General features: G+C 50.8%; 1 protein-coding gene across 1 annotated transcript in view; it reads right to left on the bottom strand.

Annotated features, from left to right (window-relative positions):
• Nucleotides 1-559: 559 nt before the first annotated feature.
• Nucleotides 560-25,698, bottom strand: part of MGRN1 (mahogunin ring finger 1, E3 ubiquitin protein ligase) — a gene marked incomplete at both ends in the record, with an annotated part of 44,410 nt that continues 19,271 nt past the window's right edge. Inside the window, 10 exons of the mRNA XM_010075066.1 lie at nucleotides 560-668; nucleotides 1,167-1,290; nucleotides 2,244-2,467; nucleotides 5,975-6,084; nucleotides 7,623-7,782; nucleotides 9,789-9,857; nucleotides 14,158-14,205; nucleotides 17,342-17,394; nucleotides 20,659-20,725; nucleotides 24,240-24,357. Of these exons, the coding sequence (XP_010073368.1) occupies nucleotides 560-668; nucleotides 1,167-1,290; nucleotides 2,244-2,467; nucleotides 5,975-6,084; nucleotides 7,623-7,782; nucleotides 9,789-9,857; nucleotides 14,158-14,205; nucleotides 17,342-17,394; nucleotides 20,659-20,725; nucleotides 24,240-24,357 (1,082 nt within the window). The remainder of the gene's footprint in view (nucleotides 669-1,166; nucleotides 1,291-2,243; nucleotides 2,468-5,974; nucleotides 6,085-7,622; nucleotides 7,783-9,788; nucleotides 9,858-14,157; nucleotides 14,206-17,341; nucleotides 17,395-20,658; nucleotides 20,726-24,239; nucleotides 24,358-25,698) is intronic.

The following is a 25,698-nucleotide window of genomic DNA, read 5'->3' on the forward strand; positions in this document are numbered from 1 at the left end:
CGCAGCCCCTCAGACCCCAGACCGGCTCTGCGGGGCACGCGCCCAGGGGGACGGGGTGAAGCTTTCCACGCAAGGAAGCTCCTCATGCTCCCCCTGCAGAGCTCTCGGAGAGCCGGTCGGACTGGCCCAGGGCTGAAGGACCCCCATCTGTTCACACACAGGCTTGTGCCCCAAAACACACCCAGCGCTCCCCTCCCACCCCGTCCTCATGCCCTCTGGGTGCTGACTGAGCACCACAGACCCACACAGAGACATGGGGCACATCCTGCACACCCAGCGCTGCAGCCATGGTCTCACCAGCACCACACTGGTGCAGCCATCCCTGCTTCAGCCACACCAGGAGAGCCCATGGCACGGACAGCTCTCCTCGTGCAGAGCTTACAGCAAGGAGAGCTGCTGCTGGGTGAGTAAACCAGGGAGATGTGCTGAGTTTGCTTCCCTGCTGCCCAGGAGACACCCTGGCACCCTTCTCCAGTGAAGCACAGCAGCTCAGAGACGGATTTCAGGGGCTGGCTGTTTCTGAACTCCTATGCCCATTCCCCGACTGTCCCCATCCCACCACAGCAGAGCTGGGGACACCAAGACGAGGTCCGGCCACCCCCATGGCCGAGCGCATGCCTACCCTGCTGCAGGGACGAGGCCTCCTCCATCTCTTCTCCTGCCACGCTCTGTAGGGAGGAACAGCACAGGTTACTTCCGTGGGCTGGATGCCTTCGCAGCACTTCTTCCCTGCTCTGGCTTTCTCCGGAGAGCCACTCTCGGGGCCAGCGACTCGTTGCCCAGAGGGGACAAGGGGCCACCCAGCAGCATGGGCACCGTGGGCCAGGGTGGAAGGGTTTCACAGGCAATGGCCCAGCTTCCATCCCTGCCCCAAACCCTGCTGGGCTCCCCCAGGAGCTGGGGGAAGGTCAGTTCTGACACGGCTGCAGCCAGGTGGCTGTCCCACCCCCAGCTCCCCAAGTCGTGTTAGGGGCACACGGAGCAGCTTGTCCTTCCCCTGGAGCCCTATGGGGAAATAAAGGCAGCCGAGACTGTTGGCTCCAGGCTGCTCATGATAACAAGCTCACCTTTACCCTGTCACTGAGGAAGCCATGGCCCGTCACGAGGCACCTCCCATGTCCCAGGAGCAGCCCCCCCAGAAGCGCTCCCCAGCAGAGCACGCTCACCTCTGGAGAGCTGGTCTCTCCCAGGACCAGCTCACCCCTGCCCAGGGCCGGCTGCAAGTCGGAGTCCTCGGAGAGCTTCTCTTCATCCTCCTCGTGGATGGGGGACGAGGGAGACCGTAGTGTGCTGCGGCAAGAGAAACTCCATTTGCGAGGAGCCGCAGTGCTGGCAGCACCATGGGCCCTGGCAGATGTGGTGGCAGCAGCTCAAGTTGTCACCCCCCCTGCCCTGTCCCTCCACCAGCAGCATAAGCCAACACGCACGAGCAGGAGCTGAAAGGATGGAGCCGAACTCCCCAAGGCCCTCCAGTGACAGCCACACAGAGAACAGCAGCAGCAGCCACGGTTCTGGGGCAGAGGCAAGCGGTGCAGAGCTCCAGCACCGTAACACAACTCAGACAAATCCTGCCTTTGCACGGAAAGCAAGAGGCCCAGGACTCACGATGCTCCTCACACCTTCAGGGGCTCCCTTCCCAGGGGGAAATTAGAAATGAAGCGCAGTGAGAAGTGCCAGGAACAAACCCGGTCTGAGCCCATCTGTATGGCCCTGCGAGGGACACCTGAGGGGCACCTGCAGTGCGCTGCCTGCTCCATGGCATCCACACCGACATCCTCCATCACAAGGCCAACAGAGGAGGCTTGAGACAACAACTGAAGTGTCTCACTCAGCATTTTGTGCTCTGAAATTCAGGTCACTTCTCTCCCCATTCTTTTGCTTCTGGGGAACTCCAGGGAAAGCTGAAATCCAGCAAGGTCTGGATGTCAAAGGCAAACTGAGGGGCTAACTGCATTGAAAGGAGACATTTGCATTCAAAGTCTGGACAAAATCTTGTTAAAAATCCTCCTGCTTTTGATGACAAAGCCAGCTCTCAGGAGACATAAGCGGGTCACCTCAGGCTGAACACATGGGTGACGTCCCAGTGCTCTCACTGGCACGAATACCTGCTGGCCTCCTAAAATTGTGAGCTAGCAGAGCTACCAGGGATGGGACCAGCCAGAGCCCTTTCCTGGCTCCCAGCACTGTGGCCACAAGCTTTTGGGGTGTGCAAGAGGAGCAGACCCCTCCGTTCCCATGCTGACCTATCTGGAGACTTGCTGCGCTTGCCCTTTTGGTGGCTGCTCTCCACAGCTCTGTCCATCCCCACGAGCGGTCGGCTGGGAGGCGGCATCCCATCCACCACGGCGGAGTAGCTGATTTCTTCATACAGAGGAGCTGATGGGATGGTGGGGGAAACTGAACGAAGGCCATTCAACGCTTCCAGCAAGGAAATGGGCTCGTAGCCTGGAGGGATGTTGTCAGAGCTCTGCGATGGAAAGACAGGGGGGCATGTTAAGAAACCCTGGCCAGGCTGGAAGCTCCCTAGAAAGGGGAGGTCGGGCTGCAAGCCAGCCCTGCGCCTCCCACACGGTGCTCCTGGGCAGCCCATCCCCACAGCCACCTCTCCAAAGAGCCTCAGCCTTCTTCCCCTGTGACAGCCACACGTTCCCCTTTGCACTGTAACTCTGCTGATGCTCCAGGCAAATTTCCAGACCAATGCTTGAGAGCTGGGCATCTCAGTACGCCAGAAAAAAGCTGAGCAGCCCCCTGCCATACCTTCAAGAGCTGGACAAGGAGGGTAAGGAAGCAGGCTCCTAACAAAGCTGCTATAAAATACATTTGGATTTTTTCTCCTAAAAGTTTCTCAGATGGTTCAGAGACCCTTCCAGCTCAGTAACTCCCCGACTTGTGCCTCCAGCCTTGGTACACACAGCTCTTTAACAGCACCACCAGCATCGTATGAAAGAGTTGAAGGAGGGGAGTACATGTGCCCCAGCTGGGAGCTGGTCCTCGCAGCCTGCAGCACTTCCACTGCTCCCATGGACTCGGTCCCCTCGGCTGCTCGCACCGGCTCTCTGCACAGTCGCCTCTGCTAAAGGGTAGGAAAGGGATCACAGCACCACTGGCCCTGGTGGGAGGAGGGCAAAACTGCACCAGTTCCCATTCCCTCGGTAAGTCACCAAGTTGCCAGTCAAAGGGACCCTAACACTGGTTTAACTCCAAAAATCCTTCTCGCCATCAAGGACCCGTAGACTCAGAGATAAAGGGGGTTTACGCTGCAACCCAGTAGGTCACAGGCAGCTCAACCCAACCCGCTGCGAAGAAGCAAGACTGCAGCAGTCCAGGCTTACATTAAATGAAGCTGTTTCAGCCCTGCACCCTCAGGGAGGTGATTCTTGTGTCTAAGGTGGCATGCTGCTGCTGAGCCTGGCCACGAACTCCTGTAACTCCTCTGTGCCTGATCTCCCAGCCACACAGCTGCGGATGAGCTGGCCCAGCAACTTGTTCCAACCCAGCCACTAATTTGGGGTGAGCTGATCGCTGAACTGACTCATTTGTGGTCACAGAAGGAGCTAGATCTGACAGAGAGGAAAGAACGAGTGGCACCTAGGGCCAAGCATCAACCCACATCCCCTAAGTACTGGTCTTGTGACGGGTATGAGCTTGTGCTGAAGACCAGAGATGATGATTGCGAGACAACCAAGTCAGCTGAGCAGGGAATTGGTTCACAGTTGCTGCCACCTGCAGGCAGTGGGGTCAAAAGCCATCTCCACAAAAACATCTCCAGACAGCAGCTCAGAGGTGCTATTTTGTGGACAGAAAAGTCAGGGAGACAAACCCCCCTGGCTGTGTGTTTGGGACATTTTCCCCTGGCTGTGCAGACCAAAGGCTGTTCGTTTGCTGTGGGGAAAGTTCGGGTCCTGCAGCAGAGCTGAGAGGCTGGAGGAGGATTTCTCGGCCAGTGGCTACAACACCCTCGCTGCAAGTTACTGAACTTTCAAACAACCCTAGAAGACACTGCTCTCTCCCGGGACACCCCCCAGAGCCCACTGCCAGAGCAGGAGATGGACAGTCGCTGCAGGAGGCTTGCAGAGAGCCAGGGTCATGCCAAGCTTGTAATAGCCTCATACCTGAACCCAGCTTCACATTTTCTCCAGACCTGACAAGCACAGCAAGCCACACTCCTCGTAAGGTGAGCATCCAGGCTGGCCTGAGCAAAAGAAAACTGCAGCCTCCTTGATATCGATGACAGCTGGAGCTGCACTTGATGGGAGGACACAAAGAGGGCACAGACAGACCCTTCCTGGCCTGGGGGCCTCCCTCACCTTTCCCCTTCCCAGCTCCTGCTTCCCCACAATTGCCATCCATGCTGTCCCCAGCACAGCATTCCAGTGACACACACTGACACCAACATGGAAAGTCCCCAAAAAAACAAGCCCCATCTTTCCTGTTTCTGTAAAAGCAGAACAGCCCGTTGCAGCCAGTGGTCCTGAATGCATGGCGTGGTCCAACCGTGCCTGTTCGCCTGCACCTACACCCCAGCATCCATCAGCGTGGGAACCACAACAAGATGTGCCCACATCAAACCGCCAAGGGGACGAGACAAGTGCAAGGAAGCTTTTGGGTGAGCCAGGGGGACAGCAGCTTGCCCTCAGTCCTACAAAGCTACGAAAACATCGTGGCCAGGAACTGTAAAGCAGCCAGGCTCAGGACCTGGGGACAGTCCCCGAGAGTCAGTGGCAGACCCCTGTGGCAAGCTGCTTCCATCTTGCTTATTCCTCCGCACACAAACCAGGGAAGTTAGTGATGGTCCGTGCAGGGTGTGAGCATCTCCCCGCTATCGTGAAGGCAGGACGTGGAGTGTCACAGCCTGTGCAGGGGCACAAGTCCAACCCAGCGTGTTAGCAAGCCCTCGCGTGTGTAACACGTCCACGTGCTCGTGACAGCGCTGGCAAAGAACTGCCGTAGGAACAAACACAACCAAGTCCACTTACTGTTTCCCTTCTAGGTTTCCTGCTGGGCAGGGAGACAGTGCTCACTTTAAGGGGTTTAAAGGGACACTGTCAAGAGAAAACCATGTTTTAAAGAAGTTGTTTCTTGAGTTTAGTGACATGAAGAGACACACAACATCTCCTCACCTCGCTCCAGGTGACAGCGCCTGCTTCCTCTACACACCACGCTCTGCTTCACAACAGCCATCGGGGTTTCTCCCCTGTCCTATTTCTTAGCCTTGGTTGAAGGCAGCAGGGCTACAATGCTGCAGAGGGCCGATGGATAAAACCAGGCATTTTCTGTGACAATCTCCTCCTGTTCCCATGAAAGCCTTTACGATGATCTCGATGCAGATCTCCTTCTCCTCACTCTGCTCTCATGTGTCTCGCCAGGGCCAGCTGTGCAACAGCACTGCTCAGGCAGTGAGCTTCTGCCCTCACCGCACTGGGGACAGCCCTGAGGCCACCAGCACCACACTTTCCATCCCATGCCCACTCAGCTGCCAGCCAAGACCCCGATCACTCAGGAAGGCTGGCACAAAAGGCCTTTCTGCCACTGTGCTGGGAACCCCAATGCCAAGGTCATTTTATCAGAGCGTGCCGCCACACAGATGTGTCTAAGTCAAACTGTAAACCTTCCCCCACGTTTTCCCAGCTCCCACCCTGCCATGTCCAGAGTTTTGCCACTTTTCTGCTGGGACAGGCCCCAAGAAACCTTCTCAGACTGAGGTTTCTGTGTATTTGTTTTCTCCTAAAGTCACGAGGGCACTTGACTAAAATCAGTGGTATTACTAAATTACAAGAGGAGAGGTCCTGGCTCTCTAGCAGGGTTGAGAAGAGAGGCTGTACTGCCCAGGAAGACCTCACTCCAGCACCTGAGTGCACCTCCTGAGGTCCCAGGGTCGCTGGCCGTCAGGCCAAGCAACTCGTGCATCCACAAGCTGCCTGTCCAGGCTGAGACCAGTGCCCAGGCTGTGTACGCAGGGCTGCAAGGTACTTACAGAATGCTCGTCATGGTCAACACTCTGTGCCAAGACAGGGCTGAACGACACTGGTGACAGAGCTCCTGGCTTCTTCCTCACAGCCCGGATCTGCAGCAGGGCACGGAAGGCTAGGAGAGAACAGCAGGAAGGTGACCAGGCTGTGCCAGACACGCACCGGAGCTCCTCAGCTCACTGCAGACACGGCGTCGGCATGGGAGAGCTCCTGTGTGCGTGGCGAGCAGGCCTATGGAGCACACCAAAGCCAAGTGCCGTGGCCTGGCTTCTAGTTCTAGTTCTATTGGTCTATACTGAGGAGAGATCTGCTGGCCAAAAAAGTCTGGGTACATGTAGCCCTTGCAGGGAAGAGGCACTGCCTGCCCCACTACAGTCATGTGCAGAGGTGCTTCAGGCCTGATACTGTACAACACAGCATGAGAACATGAGCTCGGCCTCAGGCAGCGCACTGCAAGCCACAGGATGGGGGGGACCTCATGTCAAACCGCTTTGTGTTCATTCAGACCCCACAAGTCTCAAGCCCGGGGTCCAGCTGGAGGTGAAAGCATCGCTCCTGCCATCGCCTGCTCGCTCACCGGCTGGCACTACGCCGGGGAGAGGCTCTGCAACAGCCGTGAGCCCAGCCAGGGGTTAGCAGCTGAACTCCTGTCTCCAGCACAGCCATCCCTTGGTCCTCCCACCACAACAGCTTTGATCTCCACTCCCTGCCCACAGTCTCATTTTCTATCTGCAGATCTTTAATATTGTGAGTTCCTCTGTGCCAAGGGTGCACAGGAACGAGCCAGACATCTGTTCTGATGCAGCTGTAAGAACTTGCTTGTACACAAGGAAAAGCCCAGGAGTTTCTTGTTGCACCCAGCTGCTTGCAAGATCAGCTTAGAGTCAGAGGACAGAGGTGCAAATCTATCCTTGCTGCCTCTGCACTCCCCAGAAGCAGATTCCCAGGAAGTCTGACATTGGGGCACTTTCCAGCCTACTCCGCTGCAGCACGCAGATGAGATAATGCTGTTCCCGTGTTTCAGTTGTGCTACTCCTAGTCAAAGCTGTCTGGCACTTCCTCTGATAAGATCTTGCTTTTGGTTACTGCAACTTTGCCAAGTTTGAACTGTTTAGACTTAATTTCTCAGGCCAAACATCTGTCTTAGGGTTTTTTTTTTCTTTTCCCAAGAAGTATCAATTAGAAACAACCAAATACATCAGAGACCAAGCACAGGGTAAAACACACGATCTATCTATTCCGGCAAAAACACAGGCATTGTCTCAAGAGACTCCTGTGCCCCTGTACTTTTGAGAAAAGCCATGGAATTTAGCAAATACTGCCTGAGTGTCAGAATGGGTGTTTCATTTTTACCATCTTTTGGGAGCTAAGCAACAGCACTGCTCAGAGCACCAGCACCTTCAGATCCATCCCAGGGAGAGGGCAAGCACCCAGGGAGGCACAGGACAGACGGCCGTTCTGCCGCGTGCTCTCCTCCTTCCCTATTCGAGGACAGTTATTTTAGGAATCTCCAGATGCTGGTGAGAGCAGCAGCATGTCTGATGCTGAGCCTTGGGGTATATATAAAATAAACGCTGCCTCTCACAGCCTGCACTGGTCTAACAGGAGCGCAGGAGGGAGGAAGATGCCCTTTTTTCCCGGGCACATACTCACGCAGCCTGCAGATGGGGCAGTTGTTGGCCTGGTAGCGCAGGGTGTCAGCGCAGGAATTGCACAGGCAGAGGTGTCTGCAGGGCAGAATGAGGGTGTCGCGGAGGTCTGACAGGCAAACCACACACTCGTTGCTGTTGTCGCTGTTCTCGTCATCTGAGGGCTGTAACGAGAGGCAAACCATTGGCACGTGAATGGAAAGGGCCACGCCGAACTGACAGGGAACTCTGGAGCCTGGAGAAATTTCCCACCCAAAAGTGTGTGAGAGCTGGCATCCTGTTTCCGCAGCTCTCAGCGGGGGTTTCTCAAGGAGAGCAAGCTCCAGCCCACCCAGCCCTGCTACGGATGCTCCTTCCGCTCAGGGCTCTGCCAGAGGCCAGGGCAGGGTGCTGAGCTGTGAATTCACTCCATGCAGCTGCAGGAGAATCAGACAGGGATGCTCACCTGGTAAACAGGTCAGCGTGAACCCATTCAACATGACTGTGCACCACCCTAGTCTTTCTGTCACTCAGAGCCCCACAGATTGGATCAGAGCCACCGAGCAAGCTGCTGCTGGGAGGAGAAACCCACCCTCTGATCACAAAGGCTCCCTTCACTGACACCCGCCAGCCACACAGTCTCCCCAGCGATGCCACAGATGTTACACCAGAACCTGCCAAACTGATGACCCAGCACAGGCCACCTTCCACCTTCGCAGGGTCCCATCAGCACCACTTCACAGAGCCCCTCTGGTCACCAGGGCTAACGTGACAGACCACACGCAACCTCGGTGTAAACAGCAACACGCAGCATCTGCTGCTGCCGCGTCCACACCCAGCTGCTGACTACGCCAGCAAAAGGCTGCAAGCCTGTCTTCCCCACCACACACGCTCCTCAGCTATTCTGGGAGGTAGGAGAGCAGGCTTTTTGCTTTCCTATTCATATGGTTTGCTAAGCATACTGGGAAGAACAAAAATGGCCCTAGGCCACTTGTCTGATGGGCCACAAATGCGTGATTGCTGGATGAAGAGACTCATCACGAGACCCTGGAGGACCCAAACAGATGCCTTCAAGCCTCTTAAAAGAGGTCCTGTGCAAAAAAAAAAAAAAAATCTTTGAAAATACTTCTTCCTCCTGCCTCTTCAGGTGCTACCTGTTGCCACAGGCAGACAGAGACCACAGGATGCTTTGGGCAGGACACTGCATTGCTTTGCGAGGAAATCCTGCTTGTCTGGCTCTGTGGCTACTCCTCTGCAAACCACACACTCCACACACACCAGAGCGGTCTGATCCTGAGGCCAGCACTTGGTTCGCTCTGCAGCCCAGGTGGCAGCAAAGGGCAACTCTACATAAGGCTAAAGCAAGAGTAAAGATGTCACATAAACTGCACGGGGCTGTGCAGAGAGCTGGGATTCAGCTGAAGCTCCTGCCTAAAGATGGGCAATGCTTCTGGTTAAGGTATTTGCACATACATCCCTCAGTGACGGTGCTCTCTCCAGCTGGGGAGTGCAGGCTGCTCTCTGGACATGGGCAAGCCCTAGAGAGCTTGGTTCCCTGCGATGCTATGGGAGCGTGCAGTCCCCCATTAAAAAAAAAATAAAACAAAAAAACCCCCAACAAACAGAAGAAGATGAAGGAGCCACAGGAGCAAAGCACAGACACAGCAGGAACAACTGCCTCAACTGCGGAGAGGCAGTGAGACAGTGTGGGAACCAGAGGGAAGATTTCAAAGGTGTCTGGGAAGCAATGTTCATTTACAATCAACGAGAAAAAGAAAAAAAAAAAAGAAAGATACCCTTGGTGTGCAAACTGGGAAGCACCTAGCCTGGCCAGCAGCCTCAGGGCACCAAGAGCAGCAGCTGACACCAGCCCAGTGTCCCCATAAGACCTAAAGATCAGTGCTCTGCCCCATGGGGCACTGACATCCTCCTCTCTCAGCAACTCCAGCCCCACGGAATACCCTCAAGAGCCTCATGGCATCTAAAATTATCTCAGCACAACTCCACTGACTGTTTGTGCCTTGCACCAGTGAGGATCTGCCACCCCTGGGCTTCGTCAGTGCCTGCACACAGACTTGACTGGGAAGCATCTCCACATTGCCCTGCCAAGCCCCAAAATTAAGCTCAGAAGCAGGAGGTGCAGGCTGGAAACCCACAGCTCAGGCAGCAGGAGCCTCCGGAGCACCTTTACCTTAGTCTCTTGGTTGTTTTTGTTCTCGATGCCGTAGATCTCCTGAAGCAGATAGCTCACCCGGTCAACCTAGGGAAGAAGACAACAGTTGGAGTTCCAGCTGCTCTGTCATTGCGGCTTTGTGATCACCTCCCCTCCCTCCCTGTGTCAAAATGACCACATTACACCCACGGCAGCTGGCTCCCCTAGAGCCACACAAAAAAATTAACAGAAATACATATTGCAAAGGACAGCTGGGAGAACGAGTTTCTCCTTGCTCAGAAAGTAGTGCCCGGTCTGAGCAGGGAGCCCAAGCGGACACTTTGCTCACTATCAAAATTAGCTATAAACTAAATCATCTGCTTGTCTCAGGGACCAAGAGGGAGCACGCACCCATCGCTCAAACAAGGCAGAGGCAGTCAGCCTTCCACAGTCCTTTCCTTCTATGAAACACTGCTTAACTTTGACCAAGATGAACTTCCACCCAGCTCTGTAACCTCAGGAGAGGTGCTGTGCCAACAGCTTGTTACTGGCACATCACTTCCCTGTTCATCACCTGTGAGCGCAAGGTCAAGCTACTGCAAACAGACAAACAGCACGAGAAGCACTCGAGGGACAACATTGGTGCTGTGTCATTTATTTATTGCCACCTCCAGGCCCTCGGTGGCATCTCTAAATTGGAGTGTGTGGTGGCAGAAAGCACTCTGGGCACAGTGGATTTTGCTCAGGGCTCCAAACCCAGGAGCCATGCCTTTACGCAAACGCTGGCAGCTGCCTGCAAACTCCCCGAAGCAGCTGAATTAAAGCAGTGAGACAAGAAAGGCTGACGGCTAGAGTCGCAGCGGGGCAAGCCCCCTCTGCGCTGTGGGGTGTTCTCCCCTCTTCCCAGCAAGCGCAGCACGAGGCTCTGACAGCCTCTGCAAGGATGCACAAAGATACCAGTCCTCCAGGATTTGCTGCTACACAGCAGCTTCCCCAGAGCAGGGTGTGTTCCCCTGCAACACATAAAACGGTGAAGGGTTTGCAAGGTACCGAGCCGACACACCTCGCTAATAGGGGAAGGAAACGCTTTCCTGTCACCTCCAGTGACTGTCCAGTTGACACCATGCAGTGAAGCCAAGCCACCAGGAACCCAGCACTTCAACAGCTCGTCAGTCCCAGGGCTTTTGGCATTTCCATGTGCAATTTCTCTCCTCTCCTCTTGTCAAGCCAGGTGCTCAGAAGAGCAACGGCTCTGCCCCGGGATTGCAGTGCTGCAGAAGACATCACGTGCCAAGCCGGAGGCAGGAGCTGGCCATATCCAGCCCATTTGCTAGTTCAGAAATGCTCCGAACTGGGACACAGCAGCTTTAACAAACTAATTCCAGAGTTGCCCTGTTTCATTCAGCGTGCAGCTTACAGACAATCTGTCCTGGGCCGGCATTTCAAGGCAATGAGGTCAGCAGTTGGACTGCTGAGCAAAATCCTCTGCAGTGGCTCAGAACTCACCCGGGAAGTTTGGGAACAATTATGTGGGAGATGTTCTTTTGTAACTCAACATTTCAAAGAGGGTTTTGTTACAGCATCCTGACTCCTCGGAGGATCACGACGGATGACAGTGAGTGCAGAAGTGGTCAGGTCAGAGCACAGAAGAGGTCAGGAAGGGAAAGACCAGAGTCTCTGCACAAGTCTGCGTTCCTTTCGCTGCTTGCCTCTAAAAACCCCAAGAAGCTCATGCCCCAGTAGGAAAAGGGTGAGCAGTGCAACACGGCTGTTACCAGAATGATCTCTAGGTTTTTAAAGAGTAGCAGTAAATAAGAAGGCGTAGGTGATTGTACATAATGCAATCCTTCACCTTCATGCTTCTCCAACCCATCCCACACCACGTCACCCTTCCAAAGGCTTCCGTTGCTATACACAGCTCAGCTGATGCGCACAGGAGCCACTGGCCAACTCCAGGTCGTGTTTTTCTGCTGATCCATCTGTTTGTACTCATCCGCCCTGATTTCTTTAAACAGGTTGGTACATACACTATATCTGATCTCAGCTGAGAGAACAAAGAGGTTCAGCTCATTAGCTGCTGCTTCCTGCTCCAAGGAGCTTTAGAGGTTGATGCACACAAAAGCTACCCGCAATCCTGGCAACGGCAAGGAGGGGACGGCAAAAGAAAAGCAGCGATGGGGAAGAATGTCCAATGTTATACAGAGGGTTTACCCCAGACATACACTCTATACCTCTGCTTTATGCTCTTATGGTGCAGATGCTATCTCAGTTTCAGCGGTACCGTGTGTTCTTCTAGCAAGAGCTTCCTTCTATTTTAAAAGCCATGAGAGAGAACATGTAAGCACTACATCTAACAAACTGCCAATAAAAAAGTACCCACAACCAAACACTGAGTGGGAAGGTTCCATGCTCTGCCAGTAAAGGCAGACAAGCACACAGTGTTTCACTGCAGGAGTCTGCTAATCTATACTGTGCTAGGGTGGGAACTTCCCTGGAGAGCACTTCCAGCAAGACAGCCCTCCATGCGGGAGTCCGGAGTGCCAAATGGAGAAGGGTACACACAGCCTCAGTGTGCACAGCAAACCAGCAAACTCAGAGAGCTCACAGGTAAATAAATCCCACAGGTAAGATAAATGAGCGGCTTTTCATCAGCTCATGAATGCTCTCCTCTGATCAGAAGAACACGTGAGAAAGAGGCGCTGCTGGCATCCTGCTGCTCTGCTCCCTCGGCGCTCAGCAGCTTCTCCCAGCCCAGCACACAAGCTCTCCCTTCCGAGGCACGGCTCTTCGGGATGTTCCCACTGCAAACGTGCCTTCGCACGCTCTGCAGACTCCTCTCCAGAACAGTCCCTGGCTGTCTCTGCTAAAAATACTTGTGGGACCCAGCTCGATCCACAAGCCAGGAGATGATGCTGTGACGCAGCCAAGTCCAGCACCAAGGAAGGGAGGGGAGCGTGGGTCAGCCCGGGACACACGGGGCTCAGAACAGGCGTCAGGCTGGGGTGGCAAGGAACTCCTCGACAGCACCAGCATAAAGCAGCGAGGGCCAATATTGCTGCTACTGGCATGAGCAAGTCTGAGGACAGGCCGTGAGTCTCTGCACAGCACTGGCGAGGCAGATAGTGAATTACCAAACACAGTTTGAATATACAATTAACTGATACTGTTTAGCAGCTCTTCTCTGACCTGGGAACTGGGAGGAACATCTTAGCGCAAAAAGTGTCTAATCAAGGCACTTAATGACCTTCTTGGTAGTAGAAGGCTTTTTAATTCAGATCAGAAAGCCCTAGCCATCGATCACAAGCAGCTGAAGTCAAACAAGTTTAAAGGAGAAACACAGCACACATCTAAAAGTTAAAGGATCAACCACCACCATCTTGTCCCTTTCTCTATGACATTTCAAGCCGATCCTTGCAGCAGGATTCCTACCAGATTTCCTTTCAGAACCTGAAATTCTCGTCAATCATAGCACTTTGCAGTTGCTTACGTATTTCTCTCTGTGCAAGACTGGATGCTATTTCCATCTTGTAAGCCAGTCCACAGCTTCTGCACATCACAACACACCAGGATGGGCTATAAAACGGCTACAGATCCCTCGTGTTTCCATCTGCCAGTCCCCCTTCTTCCCTTTCCCTCATCACCTGTGCAGTCTGGCACATAACCAACAGCTTCAAAGCCAGACCATGTCTGTGACTGCTCAAGTCCCAGGACACTCGTAGGGACAGGCAAGATGAGCCAAAAGGTCTCAATCCCTGGGATTGCTCCAGATATACCATGGGCACAGCAAGGAAGCTTGTGCAGGGAGAAGACAGGATAAGATCCCCTAGTATCTTAACACACGTGCACACACACACACACACACACGGAAAACTAACACTTCATCCTACAGGTAGGACAGTGGGAGCCTGCAAAGATATCCTTCCACAGCACAAAACACAGAACCTACGGAGATCAGTGCCAACAAACAGATACGCTTCACACTACTTAATGCATACGGCACTTAACCTCACTTAGCAAACCTCATTTACTTACGCCTATACAGACACGGGAGAGTCAGTACTGTGCTTTGCCAGTTTTGTATTCGAACGCCAAATGCCAGCAAGGCAGGAACATACAGGGAAGAGTGGATCTATCCATAGTGCCTGCCTTCCAGAGGAGCACAGAGACCTGCACCAGTCCCACGCTGCCGTACTTGCTCCCCCAACATGCATCTGGCTGTGGGACAAACAACCCAACATCAAGGGCTGCCAGCAGCTCACTGTCTTTGCTTGTGATATCTGAGCTAAAGAGGGGAGATGTCAGGCTCTCAGTGAACTAACAGCGAAGCTTCCCACTGGGTACAGTCAGGCGGCCGTGGGACACCAGCAAATGTCTTTAACCAAGCAGTAGACAGGAAACAGGTACTTACGATCTGCTTCTGTTTTAACGGCTTCACGGAAAAACTGCCATCAACGTGCTAGTGGGAGAAAAAGGAAATGCGTTAAATAGTTGGTGTACAAATTAAGAGTAAAACAGACTCACAATCAGGGCTGGTGTCTGCTAGCTAAGGGAGGGTGGCATATGTATAACCGGGACAACCTGAACGGCAATCGTTGCCAGCAGAGTTAGTGGAACAGGGTATCAGAGTGCTCCCCGTCTGCTCCAGCGCACAGCTAGCTGACCTTGGCTCCGGTTAAACCTGGCTGGACTGTCAGAGCATACATAACAACCCACTGGCACACCAGATGCTTTCAGGTTGCAAGCATTCCAGCTGGTGCAAACACTTCAGCAAGTCAGCAAAACTCGGGTGGGGATAATTGTTAACACCTGAAATGACACCCAGCTACAGAGCCACCTTGAGGCCAGAGCCCCGCGAGAGCAGGGGGCTGCATGAGGCTGAGAAGGCGGCTTGTCCACTGGGCAGAGTCAGAAAGAAGTCACGCATGCTCCACGTTGCCATCTTCAGAGCTGCGATGGCTGCCTTGAGCCCTTCGTTTGCCCAGTGGTGGCAGGCACGGCTGGAACAATTCTGTATATACCTGGTGTCCAAACCAGCGACAGGAGCAGCGTACTGTTTCTATTTGCTCCATCGTCCACAAGGGCCAGCTAAACTGAGAGAAACCAACTCTCCTGCTACAGTCCAGAGAGCAGGGAAGGGGACACTGCAGCAGGCCCTGCTGCTGTGAACAGCTGCAGACGTCCATCTGTTTGCCGAAGGACTTTCAGAAGGAAGGGACAACAACACTGCACCAAAAGACAAAACAGCCCTGTTTCCCAGGCAAACACACAGTGCCAAGTTTCTGCCTTTGGAAGAGCTGCAAGGCTCTATGGATAGCATCAAGATTACAATTCTGATCTTAAAGATGTACATGAATAGCAAGTTACCAAGTCCTCTGAGCATGCTCTGGGACCTCCTCTCAATTTATGGACCTACACTTCAAAAGCTGCAATTATTCTAAGGATGGGGAATGTACTTTAATCAAACAGGGAGGAAAAAGAACTCAACAAGCAGTTTTCCCTGTGACTTTTTGTTAAAAGAAAGATTTCGATCTTGTTTTAAGCATTGAGTGGAAGATAAGAAGAGGCCCCACCAGACAGCATCTCCCTCTCACAGCACTAGAACAAAAAGAGAAGCACTTTCAATCCTTGAGCTCAGACCTGGGCATGGGACATAATCCAGCATTGATGGAATGGCCTGACCAGCGTTATTTGATTCCCAGTTTTGCTGCGTACCTTGTTCAGCCCCCTGAACATTAAGGGGGCTTTTACCATTACCTTCGTGCATCCAGAGAGCCCAGAGGCTCTGCACAGTATGTGGAATTTACCTATAACCCTTGAAATCCTCCTTCCAAAGCTGGAGAAGTTCAAGCCACCTTCATTTCATGACAGAAATTTCCAAAGCTTCACTTCTGCCCTCATGCTAAGACACTCCCAATATACACGTATACTCTCCTACTTTCTATAAGGTGCTATCATCAAGCACAGGCCACGGGATGCTAGAACGGGAAACTGGGACAAAACCGGTCCAAGCGAGAGCTCTACTCCCTGACCACAGAGGCTGGGCTCACTGCAACAGCACTATGTTCGGATACTTGGAAAACAGCAACTAGACACGCTCCTCTGTAAGTGAAAATCGTACTCACATCATCAGATCCAAGCCTAACCTGACCCTAGCCACAACCACAAGCTATGAAGGCAGTAGCCAGAGGAGCATGGGTGTCTTGCAGATGAGGAAGGCAAATGCGTAGAACACTTCAAAACCAGGCTGTAACATGCAGGAAGCTGGCGGTCTCATGTATTTTTCTCTCCTCAGAAATGGCTGAACAATCATTTTGCCAAGCTAGGGGGTCTCCGCCTCCAGTACTTTCCCACCAAGACAACAGATGGGCTCCAAACACTGCAGCCTTCCCCAGGACCCACTGCCCACACTGTTCTCTCCCAGGTTTTGCTAAACAACTGAGGGATGCCAGTGTGTTTTGTTTTTCCAGATTAGCTGGAGGAGGAAAACGGAAGAATAACACCCCTGCCCTAGTCCCAAGGGTGCTGCAGCTGCCCATCTCATTTCTGACAGATCTCTAATTGCCAGGAGTAGAACTACCTACAGAGCCAGTGCTCAGAGCAGCCTCTCCAACACAGGAAACTCATTTTCTTCATATACTAAGTCCAACAAAAAAGCAGCCTAGAACACTTAGAGCATCTTCCAGCCGCAAGGCTTCCTGAGGACTGACTGTACTTCCCATGCCCTCTGACTCAGCTTGTCACCGTCCACATTATCCACCTAGGAGGAACAGAATAACTCAAGGGATTGCTCAAGGGATACGGCAGGAACCGAGCAGATTGAGAAACAGCAGTCAGTCCTCATTCCCCCCTGGAAGCGGGGAATTTCTAACAGCACAGCATTGATGCTGCTCCCCTCTACATGCCCAGCTCCGCTCCAGCATCTCTTGCCTCATCTTAGCATGTCACAACAAGCATCACTGGCCCAGGATATGTGGCTGCAGTATTACCACAACCAGACACCATATGGTGCAGTCATGGATCCTGCAACTGTTTTCAGGGTCCAGTTATCATGGGAAGAGGTTCTGCTATCAAGGCTTGTGGATACAGGTTGGCTGAGCCTTACCGTGTAGGCAGCTACATCAAACATGCCACCGAAAAGTAGTGGAGCTCAAAGCCTTCATGCAGGATGTATCCTAATTCTTTAAAAGGGCTTGGTCCTACGTGTAAACTAAGGGCAAACAATGGTGCAGCAGGGTCTGGACACAGCAGATCCGGTTCTGCAGAGACATCAAGAGGCCCTGGAAAACTGCACAGCAGCAGCCATGGTCAACACCTTCCACCCCCAAACATCACAGCCACGGAGGCACACCCTCTCCCCACGCACAGGAAACACCAGCTACAATTAGCTGCCTGACCAGCTCAGGTACAAATGATAATTACAGGCTGCACAGGAGCTGCTGCGAGCAATTATTTGTACGACAATAGCACTCAGGAACCCCAGACACTGGCCAAGACTCCACTGTGCTAAGTGTTGTATAAATATAAACTAATGACCCATGGAAATGTTTACAAATACAAGGACAGGGACAGAGGGGAAAAAAGAACTCATGTACCTTTTCAAATGCAGCCAGTAGAACATGGGCATGACCCGTCACCTCAACCACCACTGCAAAAAGAGAAAGAGCAGTCCTGGTTAAACCTTGAAAGCAGCAAAAGCATCAAACTACCATGAACTGAATTGTAGTCCATTTACAATTTCTAAACAGCCACTTGTTCTATTTTCATCCCCTCTTGCAATTTAAAACTTTTCATCTCTTTTTGTCAGGCTGGTCCATCTCGCACTCCTGCTGGGCTCTGCGGTGGGTGCTATGCAGGCACGCCTTCGTTATCCTGCGTGCTCCAAACTATCCCACTTTGTTTCCAGAGGTTGGAAAGGGAAAGTAAAACAAAGAGGTTGGTGGGATTCCACTCTTCCCTTAAATTCCTGCTTTTAATTACCTGAGTTTATCACAGAGATTAATAAATCCATCTGGCTTAACATCAGTTGGCAGTCCTTTTATTTCAGTCTGTGGTATATTAGGTTATGATTCGTGTTAAAAGAAATGGAGAAGAGCTGCTCTCATGCTGTTATACTGGAGAAAACTACAGCAGCCGTGGCCCAGAAATCTCCCTTCTCAAAGACCCTCTTGCAGTTTAGGAATGAAAGAAATGGGACAGTGATGGGATTGTGTGTAAGAATTCATCCTCAAGACAGAAAGGGTATTTGACTTGGTTGTAAAGAAATCAGAGACCAAAGATAAGGGCACTTGAATTGAGCAGTCTCATTAACACCACTGATTGAACTGTAATCTGTGTTGCAGGTTTTTTTAATGTCTGAAAGTATGTAATGATGTAACGTCCAGGAAAGATGTGACAACACAACCTCTTTCCAGCAAACGCAGTTGAAATGCAAAGTAGGAAAGGGCATGATGATGTTCCCGTGTTGAGCTAGCACCTTCTTTTGTGCACAGTGCAGTACCCCCTCAGGCAGTATGGCATTTCTGTATAACTGCACAGCATTGTACAACATCGCAACTGGATCATAAACCAAGGCCAATTTTAGCATTGGAAAGCACACATTAGGAGTTTCCCCTTAGTATTTACAATCCTTGTATGGTTGAGGACATTGTGAGTGAAAAGATGCTTAGAACATCTTCTCTCTTCCAAACCGGAGGCTTCCCTCTTAATTTAACAGCATTAAGAAGGGGCTGACAGAGGTTTCTGTACTGCATTCACAGGTCCCTCAGCAAATAAAAATACACAGCAGAGGAAACTGAGGTACAACCCCAGTCTCTCTGGCTCAAGACTCTCAATCTCTGTCCAGCTCCAGCTGGTTGGACCCTTTTGCTTAATTATGTTCAGACTCATCATATGGAAACAGGAGACAGAGGTCATGGAGGAGTCACTGGGGGGGTGACTGGAGTAGGTGGGAGAAGGGAGTCCACGGCTACAGATTTGCTGGGCAGCTGAGATCACGGCCATTTGGGTGCCATCAGGAACACAATGGCATGCAGAAAAGAGGGCTGAAACTGGGAATTCAGCTGGTTGCTCTCCCCCACCCTGCTAGGCGAGAGCAAGGCCGTCCTGGCTCACTCAGTAAATGCCATTCGGGTCCCTCTCCACAGTTTCAATCGCCCAGAGAGAACAGGCATCGCTTCCCTTCATATCCGCCATGGCATCCAAGCAGCGTGTGTGGCTGGAGCTGTGCGACCCGTTCTGCACAGCACTGTCCCTCCCCGAAGGCTTTCTGTGCCCTTCCCCGAGAGCAATCCCACCGGCAGGAGTGGCAGAGGGCTACCACTGCGAGCTCACACTCCTCAAGGCACGCAAACATCTCCTGGCAGAACTCAGTCCAAACCAGCATCTCGCTGACTGCTATTTTAATTCCCATCCAGTTTTATTTAACACAAGCAGTTACAGGCCAGCTGTAATTTTCCAGGTGCTCCAAATACACAAGGCCAGCTCGTTCCAGTCCCAGCAGTTAAAAAAGAACCAAAATACACAACAACTTCCTCAAATCTCACTCAAGTGTCGCATATTTTTGTGCTGATATTCTTTCCAGGAAGGGATTTAAAAGCACTTGCCTTTCCAGGTTATTGAGACAGATGACAGCACACAATTGGCTAAGACTGGGCATGGTATGTGCATAAATGTACGCTTCCCGTGCTGCCTTCTCTGCTATTTTTGGTCCTTCTAAGCATGCCCAGTATTAGAAAGTACAAGTAGGTTGCCAAAAGCTCCATAAACAGAGGAAGGTGTTTTATATTTATGGTCAAGGAATATACATGTATGTCAGTTTTACTAACAGTGTCTGGAATCACTGGAAATAGATGCACTTCAGAAGTGATTTCCTTTATGTTGCACTGTGCTTTGTTAGTCACACTTTGAACTGGTTCATCCAGCTCTATTTCACTCTGCTTGGAGGACTGTAAAATAATGCAATGAGTTCCTGGGCACTTCTACAAGATAAGAAACTGAGCACAGTGACAGCACTAAACGATGCAATCAGCAATGTATTTTTTCCTTTCTAATAATTCTTAAATTTTGTACAAAACATACAAAATGTAGACATGAAATGTTGTCCTGCTGACCCCAACAGCCCCCAATTTCAGAGGAAACGTGACTTCCATGTGCCCTTTTCATTGCTGATGCTCTGAATGAGTGCAAACACACGGACCCCAAAAGCTCACACCCCCTAAGGAAAATACTGTGCAAGGTGAGTAACAATCTCGGCATCTACTGCACTTCCCTCTCCAAAATGTCAACGTGCTTTAAAAATTACCAACATTATTTCTCATCAAAGGCTATGCTCTCCTATTGTAACCACTCAGCACTCTTCAGAAAAAGCAGGAGAATTTTAAACTGCTGCGTGAAGCTGTATTTGGTTGAAAATGCCCGAGCATTTTAAAGTCATTTATTTTTCTCTGACCGTTCCTAGGGGAAGGCCCACACTACAGTTAGCTGTAGCTTTTAGGAAGACAACTTACCCCTCAAAGAGGGGGAAAAGACCAACTCCCTCCTTGCCTTACAAACTGCAAATGCAAAACCCGAAGAGAAAGGAAGTCATTTGCTCCAGTTTGTGCCTGGCATTGGTGGTAGAGCCAGGAGCTCTCCTAAACACTATTCCAACAGTAAATACCTGGCCATTTGTCCTGGAAAAAAATGGAGGCTATTTTTAAAAGCACGTTTTTATGTAAGAACCCGTGGTTAGCTGGGCCCTTTTAATACAGGGAAGTTAAGGTGAACTCTTGAAATATTTTTATCCTAGAAAGGCTCCCCAAGCCTTTGCTATGAGTAAAGTGTTTTCATCATTGCAGAAGGAGGCCTGCCCTGAAGCAGCCACACAACCTCAAAGAGAGCTAGAAGATGACCAAGGGCGCACTGCACTTACCATCGCCTTCATCCACCACCGCTCGGATCACCACCGGGAAAACGCCACGGTCCAAGTCAAAGTTCAGCTGGGGGAAAGAAACAAGATGAGGTTAGACCATTCACACAGCGCTTGGCTGAAGACACCGCTCGAGACAGCATTAACGTCAGAGGAATGGAGGCACCACCTGATGGGGCCCCAGCCCCTGGTCTCAAAAGCAGACAACAAAGCAAGAGGATTTAAAATGCAAACACCGACTTTCAAAGGGAGTCAATCAGAATAAGTACAACACACATACATTGACACAGCACTGAACTCCAACTGCGACTAGCAAAGGAAAGCATCTCTGTTTGGATTTTATGTTACTTAATTCTCACTAATTAATATACCTAGTGCCACAGTTTTGCTTTTGTATGTCAGGATATACTGGTTATAGCCCAGCAGTACACAGTATGCTCCCTACACCTCAGAAGAAACCCTGTCTCTTTTATTAAGCTCTTGAAAATGTAGAGAAAAATCTGTAAAATTTCAAGCTCACACAACACTTGAAGGAAACACCAGGCTGATTTCCATCTCTTGGCACACTGGGAAATTCAGGTCCTTGAACTTCTAATGGGCAAGAGTGAAAAGTTAAGATCTCACTTGAGTGCAAGGAAAATAGACTCAGTTTTTTCCTTTGCCCTGCACTTCATTAAAGCACTTCAAAAGCTCCATGTCACCTTACAAACACAAGAGAAACACAACCTTACAAACACTGTATGACACCAGGAACAGAGGTCGGTCAGAGACTGGATTTCTGGTGTTTTTGTTAATTACTGACTTGGGGGTTGTCTCATCTCTTGCCAAGAGAGAAAAAGATGTCATTTCACCACAGTGCTTCAGGTAGTCTGTTTTCAGTTCTCCAATGAAAACGGAGATGCCGTTCAAAGCGCCGCAGCACCGTTCAGGTAGTGCTTTGGGGCCTCCCTCACCTTCCCGCAGCCCCAGCATCGTTTGCCGTGATTTCCTCCAGCCAGTCCAGAAACTGGAAGCTTTGCACACACACACACATATCCGTCCAAATGCACATAACCTGCTTCCAAATGGAAAGCGTGTGCTGGAAGACCTTATGATTTGACCCAGCTAATCTTCAAACCTGAGGGATACTCATTTTCAGCCTCTGTATGATGGTTTTACATTTTATTCCTCCTTTAAACTACCAGAATCTATTGTCTTTCCAAAACAGCAGAGTAAAAGAGTGAACACAAAAATCTCACTTAAACTCTCAGCACTTGTTGTAGTAGAGACTCACTGAGCCACTATTTTCCAGCTGGCATTTTTGAACCATTATGGCATGCCACAGAGGGAAAAATTCATGGAGGACAATTGATTAAAATTGCTGAAAAAAAGCTAATGGTTTTGCTTTGCTTCCTGCTCTGGTTTATTCCTGTACAACAACAGTTTGTCCATTTGAAGCAAAAGTCACATCATAGAATTGTGGTTGCTTTATGCTATAAACTTCTGCGCTCTCAAACAAAAGGCTCTTTAAGGGTCCATTCCACATTCATTTTTAGGGACCTGAAAACAACTGTCTCAATGGAAGCCATCCACTATAGCTTGCAAGCAAACCAGTATATCACAAAGTAAACTCTTACAAAGCTTTCCACACAACAACCCGACAGAACATTATTTTCCCTTCTGTTGGCCAGCCAAGAACTACATCATACGTGAGTATTACACTGAGCAAAAGTATGAAGTAAATCTGGATTCTTTGCACAACGCCAGTAATGAAGCCGGAAAGCGACCTGAAGCATGCGATTGTACACAGCTGAGCGATAACACTCTGCCAGCTGTGTCAGCTGAAGTGCTGCATTTCAGTGGACACTTGGGAAGGCTTAGCCGTATGCATTCTACTGGACCTGAAAGGACAGGGACTGGTAAGTCCACAGAGCTAAAAGGGGAGAAGAAGCTCCTCCAAATCACAGTGCTTGTTTCATATTTTCTCCACAACCAGAGCTCCCAGTAACACCAGTGAAAAGAGAGGAGACAGAGGATGCAGCAGAATCAAGCAAAGGCAGCTAGAAGCTTAGTTTTCCTCAGCATCTCTCCCTTTAAGCTGTCAAAGGGACACAACTTTAGTACTTGAGTTAAAACATTGCTGTCAGGAACAAAAGTGAAAATTAAGCTTCTCAAATCTTTAAGAAGAATGGGATCTGAGCTCTTACTTTCCAGCTCTCTCAGATGACAGAAGGGATTGAAAAGCAGCCTTTTCAGGCTTTTGTAGGCTGAACTTATGAAATCATATATTGGCAGACAAGCCAAGACATCAGGAGACCAGACTCTGCAGGCTCTTGGTAACTGCTACGGTGTTTGTTAAGGCACGGGACTGATTATAGTTATAACTGTAACTCCAAGACAATAGCTATTCAATCTTTTCAAATACATGAAAGATTTTTTTCCCCTGTTTTTTTTTTTTTTTTGTTTTTTGTTTTTTTAAATAGGTAGAGTTATCTACCGGGCTTCACATACACAATACACTTATACAGGCTTGGGTCAGGAAATAAGCACTGTATCAAAATGTTGACCTGGGAGAGAGGTCCAGGGGAAGAAATACATTAGCAGTAGCTGCAGACCAAGTCCTCTGCATCAGAAATCTCTTCTTTCAATTCTGCACAGAGCAGGGGAAAGACCAAGGCCTCCCTGCCCTGCATCACATGCTGGAGAAGCCCTTGGGCCAAAGTTCAGAGGCTCAAGAAGCAGAGAGTTACTGCGTGGGTTGGAATTTTGTAAAGATACCAAAATTAATAGCACTACACAGATCTCACTATGTAGTAAAAGCCACAGAACTTAATTAAAACCAGGCCCTTGTCTGTTTGCAGTTATGGGTTAAACTAAAAGGAGGAAGGCATCCTCTTATTCAGCGTTAATGCACCAGTGTGCATCTGCCCAGAAGGGAGAGTAACCCTCCACAACTCTACTGCTACAGTTAATAACACAGGACATGGCCCTTAAACAGAGCAGGGCTCTTCTGGAGCAGTGGTCTCCAAACTATTTTGATTATCCATCCCATCAGTAAAGAAATGTTGAGCATGCACTCCCAATATATGCATGTTTATTATTTACATGTGCCAGTGAGGTTCTTCCCACACCCCAATGAATTGTCTTGCACTCACCCCACTTTGGAGACCACTATGCTAGCAGACCAGGAAAAAAAAAAAGGAAAAAAAAGGAAAAAAAAGAGAGATCAACACAGACACTTGCTCCCACAAGCTCTTTGGTTGGCAGGGAGAGGAAGGCTGAGGAGTGGCGGGTTCCTCCAGGAAGATCTCCAGTGCCAATCTCTGCAGTCTGCCTCCTACACCGGGTGCTGGGATGCCAGCTGATCAGCGATATAAGAAATCTCTTCTTTGGGTTTCTTCCCTGTTTGTCTCATCTACCTGCCAAGTTCCCATGCAGTGTTCACACCTGCTCCTCCCAGGGCCCCAATGGCATCATACCCACAAAACACGCCGTGGCAGCTGGGAGAGGGTGTCTTCCAGCATAACGTCCTGACATTGAATGGAATTCAGTGCTTCTGGGACAACAGGGTTGTGGAAAGAAGGAGACACTGAGAAGAAACTTACCTCATCATCCTTCCAGTCTGAGAAATCAATCTTGAAGGATGGGAGGGAGAATTGCTGGCTTACCCCTCTCTTGTAATGAACCGTCTCCGACTGCAGAGAGGGATTCTTTGTGCTGTATCTGAAGAAAGGGGGGAAAAATAAAACTTGCTGTAACAAATGACTGCTCTCTGGTACACTCTTGTTCATTCACGCCTGTCCACCTTTCGGCAATCACAAGTGGCAGCTCTAAGAGGCAGAGCTGGCAGGGGCTGGCAGCCATTCCGTGGGGATACAGAAAGGGAAGGGAAAGGTAAAGCAAGAAGGTGAGCACAGGGAAGGGAAAGCAGCGCAGACAAGGCAAGGTCTGATTGGATCCATACTGACCTGCCTGGAAACACTGGGTGTTGGAGGAGTCTGGGGGGTGCGGCAGCCTGGCAAAGGCTAGCTCACTAAATCCAGGCAATGCTGGCTTTCAGCCCAGCACAGTCTTATTTTCTGCAGGAAACCCAAGAAGAAGGAGCAAGTGACCACACATAACCCGACACGGCACTGAAAGCTCTCCCATGCCTCCGTGGGACAGCTCTGCAGTGAGAACGCTGCTTGGCTTGCCACCATCCTGGCAAGCAAGAGCCATCCCAATTCACTCCTCTGTTCCTCATGGGCTTCTCCAGAGGTGTTGCAGGGCTGCCAACACCACCAGAGAGACACCGAGCTGTCCTCCACACCGGCCACCTAGAGAAGAGCCACAATTCTTCCACTGTCCCAAGGCATGGCACTGAAATGCCAGTGCTGCCCGGCTGCGTTGGACATCTCTGGAACAGGACCACAGCTACCACCCACCATCTTCTGCACCCAGAGCCCACCCGGTGCCACCTGCCCCAGGAGAGACATTTCACTGCATGTTGGCAAACCAGAGAGAAAGGGAGAGATCCTTGCCCAAAAGGCTTACACTGTAGAAATGAAAACCTCCCCCGGCACAGTAACGAGACAGGTCTGGCTCCAGCTCCACAAGACTTTAACAGCTGGTCACAGTAACGGGATGTTATCTCTTCTGCACACTAACCATCACTTCCTAAGCAGAGCTTCACACAATGAGACTGGGAGAGCGCTGGCCTCCAGCCACTGCACACTGGACAGCTACAGGCTTGAAGCCTTGTTGACTGTTCAAACTGGATTGCCACTGGTCTTGGAGCAGATAGCCCAGGGACATGCTCCAGGGACAGGTGTCACACTAGCACCAGGAACTCTAGGCTGAGTTCTCCCTTAATTCAGCTTAGGATACCACACAGGATGCCCTGACAACAAGCTCCTCAGATTTTCCTGATTCCATTTCTCAAAGAATAACACGGCAGTGGTACTCCAGCCTGCAAAGGAGACAGCACCAGAGGAGATCAAGGCATTCAATGTGACCGACTCAGTACTGAGCCCTGGCAAGCAGAGCAGCTAACAGAGCGTGCACAGAGGCAAAGAAAAGAAACCT

The sequence above is a fragment of the Pterocles gutturalis genome, unplaced genomic scaffold (genome assembly GCF_000699245.1).
Source record: "Pterocles gutturalis isolate BGI_N339 unplaced genomic scaffold, ASM69924v1 scaffold6082, whole genome shotgun sequence".
NCBI classification, from domain to species: Eukaryota; Metazoa; Chordata; class Aves; order Pterocliformes; family Pteroclidae; genus Pterocles; species Pterocles gutturalis.